Source organism: Camelus ferus, chromosome X (assembly GCF_009834535.1).
Source record: "Camelus ferus isolate YT-003-E chromosome X, BCGSAC_Cfer_1.0, whole genome shotgun sequence".
Lineage (NCBI taxonomy): Eukaryota > Metazoa > Chordata > Mammalia > Artiodactyla > Camelidae > Camelus > Camelus ferus.
This window is the reverse complement of record NC_045732.1, coordinates 66,046,531-66,054,660: the sequence shown is the minus strand read 5'-3', so window position 1 is coordinate 66,054,660 and position 8,130 is coordinate 66,046,531. Positions and strand designations below refer to the sequence as shown.

The window sequence follows — 8,130 nt, the reverse complement described above, 5'->3', positions numbered from 1 at the left end:
CTCAGACCCACCTCTTCTTCCTCCAGCCCCCAGTTCCCCTCGCCCCCAAATTTCCTGTCACCATCACAGCTTCAGAGTGGCTCTCTCCATCTCTCTCTGCAGCTGACTTTGAACAAACGATATAATGTCTCCCAGCAAGCCCTTGACCTCCAGAATCTCCGCTTTGACCCAGGTATGTCTGACAGCAGTAATTCTAGGACAGGGGAGGGCAGAGGGGTCTTCCTGGAGGGAGACTTAGGGATGGTAACGTGTGTGGTGTGGGTGCTGGCTAGTGCTGGCCCCAGACCCCACTCAGCCTTCTGATTCACTTCCCTCGGCTTCCTGAAGACTTGGTGGGCCATGATATTGATATAATTCTGAATCGAAGAAACTGCATGGCTGCCACCCTGCAGATCATCGAAAAGGATTTCCCTGAGGTGAGGCTGTAGGCCTAGTGCTGGTATTTTGGTAAGGGGTGGAAGACATGGGGCGGAGGGCAGGTTGGTCTCCCAGGCCCAAGATAGTAACTGTCACTCTAACTCTTCTCCCTGCAAAGCTGTTGTCCTTGCACTTGGGCAGCAACAAACTGTACCGTCTAGATGGCCTGTCTGACATTATACAGATGGCCCCCACAGTCAAGATTCTGAACCTCTGCAAAAATGAGGTGAGAGGAGGGAGCCAGATCAAAGTTGGGTTGAGAGCTGGGGGGTCGTGGTCATCACAGTGATGACGGGAGGCTGGCGAAGGTACCTGTTGGGGAGGGTGGGGGTGGAGGTGCAGGGATCCGGATGTGTCTCTTTCCCTGGGATTCGTTTTCCAATTTCCTCCCCATATTTCTCAGCTGAAGTCAGCCTGGGAGTTGAGCAAGATGAAAGGGCTGGATCTCGAAGAGCTGTGGTTACAAGGAAACCCACTGTGTGGCACCTTCCCAGACCACTCCACCTACATAAGGTTGGTGATAACCACTGGCACCTTTCCGGGGACCTTTACCCCCTTGGGAGCCTGAACTGCCCCTGAGAGTGCATGTGTGCAGGAAGGGACAACCCAGGTCCTCCCCCAGGAGCACAGACCCCACCTTCTGCTCTCTCTGTGTCCCTCACATTTGAGCAGTGTCCTTCCTCTGACCTGCTCACCTCTTCAGGTGCGCTGGGGTCTGTTTCCAAACTCTGCACCCAGCATTCTCTACCAAGTCCTCCCAAGAGCGTGCTCCACAAAGTGGGACTCCCCCCATCACCAGAACGGGGAGCCAGATGCTGATTCCCTGGCCTGAGAAGGGTCCTCCAGCTCAGGGTCTCAGGCTGAGACAGGCTTTCCAACTCTATGCTGATATGGGGCTCCCATCCCCCATTCTGATAGAAGTCCTCTTTCCCTTCCTCCAAGATGGTCCTCCCTCCAACCCCAGGTTGACAAGGGGGCTTTCCTGCCACATACTCAGGGTAAAGCCCTGGTGGTTCCTGTCATGACATCCGTTCCTCTGGCCCAACACCAGGAGCTGGGCCCTTCTTGTGGAAAAAGCAGGGTTCCTTGAGTCAAGGGGCTAGAAGTTGGTCACAGAGAGTGAGCAGAGGGCTTCCCAAGGGGGAGTGGAAGGCAAAGGGCAGAGGTGGTGGAGGAGACAGAAAGACAGGCCTCTCGGGGACACTTGCCCCTCCATCCGAACACACATCACATCATCTTGCCTGGTCCTTCAGAGGAGCCCTGGGTAGCCTGAGACAGATATGATTCCTCAGGTAAAGAAATAATTAAGATAGGTGCAGGGACCGCTGTGAGAGAAGATGGTGCTCGTGAGAGGGGGGCATAGACCCTCACTCAGCCCCATACTCACCTGGGAGCTGACCCTTTACTCCTTCTGGGGAAGGTCTGCCCCTGTGTCTGCTCTGTTTCTCATGCCCAGCTCAGACTGAGCTCACACAGGTGATAGAGACTCAACCAGCATCCAGCAGGCCCCCAGCCCAACATGTTGCATGGTTTCCATCCCTACCACGGGTGCCTAGGAGAGGAAGGAAGCCCTGCAGGATGGATTTGAAATGCTGCTTTTGGGGCACTGGAGAAGAGAGTCAGGGTAGTTTAGGTGAGAGGTAACCCGGAGGGAGGGAAAGGAAGGGAGGATAGGAAGTAATACTAAAGTGAAGGTGTTGAGAGAGATGAGGAGACTGCCTTTCAGAGATTCAGATGACAGGTGCTTAGTGCTCAGCAGGGTGGTGGACCCAAAACTCTTAAAATCAGAGGCTGAGGTGGGCAAAGGGGGCTGCTGGATGGGCCAGAACACACTGATGTCTGTTTATGGTGTCAGTGTTTTAACTCAAAAGAATCGCTGCAATCTTGAACTATCAACCACCTGTCTCTGTATTTGGTTTTGGACAGTGCCATCAGAGAATGTTTCCCTAAGCTGTTACGCCTGGTAAGTGTCTATATTCATCACTGTCTCTTACTAACTTGGTGACTTCTGCAGATGCCCTCAAGCTCTTTGGGTCTTGTCTAGATTACATGTTTGCATCAGACCCTTGTCCATTTTAGGGGACATGGATGCCTGAAAAAGACATGGATATACTCCCTGGAAAAACATCCATAAACACACACACACACACACACACACAACTAAATTTGCCTGTAACAGTAGACACTTCTAGGACCTCATGATGAAGACGCCCACTGTATATTGCCCATAGAATTTCCAGGGCTCTTTTGCACCTGACCTCTGACCCTCACCCTCCTGGGCCTGTCTTTTTCTGGGATCATCCAGGGCTGCCTCCTTAGTCCCCAATGCTGACTTCCTTTTCTTTTCCCCAGGATGGCAAGGAGTTACCTCCACCAATTATCATTGACATTGACACTCCCTATGCAGTAAAGCCCTGCAAGGTGAGGAAGAATCAAATAACATTTGGAGTGTTGCAAGGCAGGCTTTGTCAGCCACATATCCTCGAATGCCTTTTGATTCCAGGAAAACTATAATGGATCTGAGATGCTGAAGAATCTGATCCTGCAATTCCTGCAGCAGTAAGTACCCCTGGGACTATGAGAAACAGGGAATTCTGAGATGGTCCAGGCCACCCAAGAACCATCCCTCACAGGGACTTTCAAGTCTCACTTGGGTTGAGATCACACAGACAGCCTGTTTTCCTTGTTCCTTCTCAGGTATTACATGATCTACGACTCTGGAGACCGACATGGTCTCCTCAGTGCTTACCATCACAGGGCCTGCTTCTCCCTGACCATTCCCTTCAACCCCGAGGACCCAGCCCCGTGAGTATCACAGCTCACACTCTGCTCCTGGGCCATGTGGCTCCCCAGCAGACGCAGGGCAGCTCCTGCAAACCCCCACACTGGGGCCGGCCTACCTCCTCCTGCTTCTCTTTTTCTCCCAGGAGCAGCTTGCGGGAGTACTTCAAGGACAGCAGGAATATGAAGAAGCTCAAGGACCCCTGTGAGTGTGTGATGGGGAGATGGAGCGGGAAAAGGGGTAGGAAGGGGTCAGTCTTAGAGCCCAGGGCATGGCAGCCCCTGACCTTCCATTGCTTCTCCCCCCACAGACCTGCGGGTCCAGCTGCTGAAACACACAAAATATGACATTGTGCGCTCCCTCTGCCTGTTGCCCAAAACTCAGCATGACTTCAGCTCCTTCGTGGTGGACATGTGGCTCCACACGGTGAGTGCCTGCTTCCAGCTTGGGCAGGACCAGTTGCTGCAGGTGGGTAGGAGGTTTAGGTGGTGACTGAGCGCCTGGGCTCTTCCTTTTCAGGACACGATGCTCTGCTTCTCTGTCAATGGGGTGTTCAAGGAAGGTGAGTGTGTGTAGACCCCCATCCCCAGATGCCCCACTGCTCCAACCCCCTGGCCGGGCTCCCTCTCAGCACCCTCCCAGCCACCCCGATCCCTCTCCTTCTCTTCCCGGTCCCTCTGTGTTCTCCAGCCCTCGCTCTTCCCACAAAGGACCCAGGTCTGACCTGCGTTCATGCCTGTCTGCCCTGCACACCCTGGGCGTTAGGGACACAGGCTGTGGAGTTTCATGGCTCTCATCCCAGAGCCTTCCTCTGAGATCCTGGGACCATTACTTAACCTCTCAGTTTCCTCATTTGCAAAATGAGGTATTAGCATCCATGTCTTGGGCAGCAGTGACAAATACATCAATGAACTGGTGAAGTGGTTGTCACAGGCCCGCACACAGCAGAGGTCCTGTCCCCGGGATCAGATTGCTCCTATAGCTGCCCTCCGCATTCCTGACACCCTGGCCCCCAGTGAGCACCTGTCCCCTCAGCATGAGTTTCCAGTCCGACTCTGTCTGCAGACCCCTGTGTGAGCGTGTAAAGCAGGTGGGGCTCTCGGGGGTACTGATGTTTGATTTTTGTCATTGAAGTGGAAGGAAGGTCTCAGGGTTCTGTTCGTGCCTTCACCCGGACCTTTATCACTACCCCTGCCAGCTATTCCAGGTGAGTGCCGTATTGTGGGTGGGAACCCCCATCCCAGCCTGGGCTCAGGGGTGTGGGAATGTGGTGGTGCCCACCTTAGGTTTTCTCAATACTGTGGAAAGCCAGCAGGTAGATCCAAGGAGCAGTCTAGTCTAGTGGTTAAGACGGGCATGGGCTCTAGAACTGGAATGTGGCTTCTCTCCTTGGTCCCAGCACTCATTGGCTGTGTGACCTTGGTCAAGTCACGTGGCCTCTGTGCGACTCAGTGTCTTCCTATGACAGTGGATTTCAGATTGTCCACTCCTTGGGCTGTTGTAAAGGGTAAATGTGAAATCTTCCCTGGTTTCAAGATAAACCTATAAATCTAATGAAGCTGGTAGACACTTCCCAGAGGTGGGCTTTGTGGGGATATAGGAATCCAAAGATCCTCGGGGACAGACACAGGAAGGTTATGGGATGAATCTGGTGGCTGAGTGGCTTGTTGTTGGGGGTGTGGTGGGTGGTCCATCCGTCCAGTTGTCTGAGGGCTTATTTTTCTTTCAGTCTTTTCATTGTGAATGACGAGCTGTTTGTGAGGGACACCAGCCTTAAAAAGACCCTGAGCACTTTCTCCATCTCAGTTCCCACACCCTCTGCTAGTTCCATGCCCACGCTCTCCCAGGAGCAGCAGCAAATGGTACAAGATTTCTCCACCCAGTCTGAGATGAACCTCCAGTGGTCTCAGAAGTGAGTATGGGGTGTGCATGGCGATAAGAGGAAGCTGGGAGACTGAGGGAGTGAATAATATGAACACACAGGCAATTTGAAAAAATAAGTATTTGGATATTTTACTTCCAGAAAAAAGTAAACTCATGAAAAATGTATCTTAATTTTATGATAATATATGTAAAGAATTTTAAAACAGTATCATGCTCAGATGACATAATCTTTTATATGAAACATCTTAAGATATCCACTAAGAAACTATCTGAATAGATAAACAAGTTCAGCAAAGTTTCAGGCTACAAAATCGATACACAAAAATCATTTATATTTCTATGCACTTACAGTGAATTATCCTACATCAGAATTAAGAAAACAATTTGATTTATAATAGCATCAGATGAATAAATACTTAGGAAGAAATGTAACTAAAGAAGTGAAAAATTTGTACTTTGAAATCTTCAAAACAGTGAATAAATTAAAGAAAACCTTAAAAAAATGGAAGGACATTCTATGTTCATGGATAGGAAGACTTAATATTGTTAAGATGGTAATATTATTCAGAGTGCGCTATACAGTCAACACCGTATCTATCAAAACCCCAGCTGACTCCTTTCCAAAAATTGATGAGGTGATTCTAAAATTCACATGGAAATGGCAGTGGACTCAGAATAGTCAAAACGATATTGAAAGGGAAGAATAAAGTTGAGGACTCACAAGTCCTGATCCCCACAATTTCAAAACCTACTACAAAGGTACTGTGATCAAGACTACATGGCACTGACATTTGGATAGGCCAATGCAATAGAAGTGAGAGTCCAGAAATAAACCCTGACATTTGTAGCCAATTGATTTTCAACGAGGTGCCAGAAAAAATAATGGAGAAAAAATAATCTTTTTAACAAATGATGCTGGGACACTTGGGTATTCACATGCAAAAAAATGAATTTTGACCCCATCACACACCATATACAAATATTGACACAAAATGGATCAAAGACCTGTAAGCTCTACAAAGTAGAATCTCTTAGAAGAAAACATAGGTGTTTATCTTCATGACCTTGAATTAAGCAGTGGTTTCTTACAATGACACCAAAACACAAGCAACCAAAGAAACAAATAAATTGCACTTCATCAAAAATAAAAGCTTTTGTGCATCAAAGGATACTATCAAGAAAGTGAAAATACAAACCACAAAATGGGAGAAAATGTTTTCAAATCTCATATCTGTTAAGGTCTACTATCTAGAATACTGAAGGATTTTACAGCTCAACAGTCAAAAGATAAATACCCAATTGAAAAGTGGGGAAAGGATTTAAAAGACATTTCTCTAAAGATGATAAACAAATGACCAAAAAGCACACGAAAAAAGGCTCAACATCATTACCTATTAGGGAAATAAAAATTAAAACAGCTATGAGATACCATTTCACACATACTAAGATGGCTTTAATCAATGAAATGAAAGATAAGCATAGGTGAGTATGTGGAGAAATTAGAACTCTCATATATTATAGGTATGAAGGTTCAGTGGAGCATTCACTTTGGAAAAAAATTTGGCAGTTCCTCAAAATATTATACATGGTGTTACCATATGACCAAGTAATCTCACTCCTAAGTATATACCAAGAGAAATAAAACGTATGTTCACTCTAAAACTTGTACAGGAATGTTCATAGCAGCATTATTCATAATAGCCAAGAAGTGGGAACAACCCAAATGTCCTTTAGCTGATGAATGGATAAATAAATCTGGTCCATACATATAGTAGACTTATTCAGCCATTAAAAAATACAGTTCTGATATATGTCATGACATGGATGAACCTTGAAAACACTAAGTGAAAGAAGCCAGCCACAAAAGGTCGTGATGGTAAATGGTAATGTTTCTTAATTACCCTTTCTGCTATTTGAACATCTTTCTTGATCAGTATATATTCAGTTTCCTTGTTCTTTGGCACAGCTCTACTTTTCTGTTTTGAATTCTAGTGGGCATGAATGCTAGTGGTAGATATTTTGGTTTTCACTGGGTCTTTCTTCATCATTACACATAGTGCTCATACTGGTACATGTGTCCCAGCAAGACAGTGGCATAGATTTAGCGGTGGCATTGCATGGTCAGCATGTCCGTACTGTGGTACCAGTGGAGATCACCTGTTCTTCTCCCACTGCAGGTGCCTTCAGGACAATGACTGGAACTACACCAGAGCTGGTCAGGTCTTCACTAAGTTCAAGGTGAGGTCTGGGAATCAGGTGGGTTAAAGATGAACATTTCTGAGCCTTCAGGAAAGCCAAGAAGGTGGAGGCCAGTGTCCTGGGGATGAAACTATGGGAACTGGCTCTTCTAATATCCTGACTCCTCTCCAGGCCGAGGGCAAGATCCCAGAGGAGGCCTTCAAACAAATCCCCTAAAAGGAGCCCTTGGATGACTCTTTGTCTACATCCACATCATCTTTGTTTCTCTCTTCTCCAGCCTCAGGCCACGCCCATGGCTGAGGTTGGAGGCCTGGCCAACTAAGAAGCCAAAGTTATCTTGTAGACCAGGTGACATAACCGCCTGAAGGGTCAGTTGTTCTGTGTATTTTCATACTCACGATTGCTGTTTATTTTCTTAATAAAGAGTGATGTTGCATGTTGCATGCTGTGTGTCCTCCATCTCTCTTCCCTGCCTCAACAGTGAGCCAGTGGGTCCAGGACTAAAAGGCCCTGCCCTCCTCCCCCATCCCCATTGACCCTGGCTGTCCCTAGCAGATGCATCGGGCTTGACTTCATAGGTAGTTTGTCAATAAATTCTGATGAGAAGGGCACACACTTCATCCAGGGATTGTTTTTTGGAGACAGTGTGGCTCAGTCAGATGTTCTACCTGGAGGCTCTCAGAAGCAGGCACCTGACTGGAACAACAGGGTCTTTGCAAGGGATGCCTACTGGCTGGTGAGGACTGTGGAAGAAAGGAAAGAAAATGGAGATGTGCATATTTTACTTCTTATTCCTCATCATTTGAATATTTCCAAAGACCATACCATGAACAGTTATAAAATTTACA

General features: G+C 47.6%; 1 protein-coding gene across 1 annotated transcript in view; it reads left to right on the top strand.

The window, feature by feature from the left end:
* LOC116662259 (nuclear RNA export factor 2-like) overlaps positions 1-7,713 on the top strand; it is a 34,769-nt gene extending 27,056 nt beyond the window's left edge. Inside the window, exons 5-19 of the mRNA XM_032476088.1 lie at positions 103-172; positions 328-416; positions 536-643; positions 821-930; positions 2,344-2,380; positions 2,770-2,838; positions 2,921-2,976; positions 3,115-3,222; positions 3,345-3,403; positions 3,510-3,625; positions 3,719-3,761; positions 4,334-4,406; positions 4,929-5,111; positions 7,261-7,321; positions 7,454-7,713. Coding sequence (XP_032331979.1) covers positions 103-172; positions 328-416; positions 536-643; positions 821-930; positions 2,344-2,380; positions 2,770-2,838; positions 2,921-2,976; positions 3,115-3,222; positions 3,345-3,403; positions 3,510-3,625; positions 3,719-3,761; positions 4,334-4,406; positions 4,929-5,111; positions 7,261-7,321; positions 7,454-7,498 — 1,227 coding nt within the window. The 3' untranslated portion in view covers positions 7,499-7,713. The remainder of the gene's footprint in view (positions 1-102; positions 173-327; positions 417-535; positions 644-820; positions 931-2,343; positions 2,381-2,769; positions 2,839-2,920; positions 2,977-3,114; positions 3,223-3,344; positions 3,404-3,509; positions 3,626-3,718; positions 3,762-4,333; positions 4,407-4,928; positions 5,112-7,260; positions 7,322-7,453) is intronic.
* The last annotated feature ends 417 nt before the right edge of the window (positions 7,714-8,130 follow it).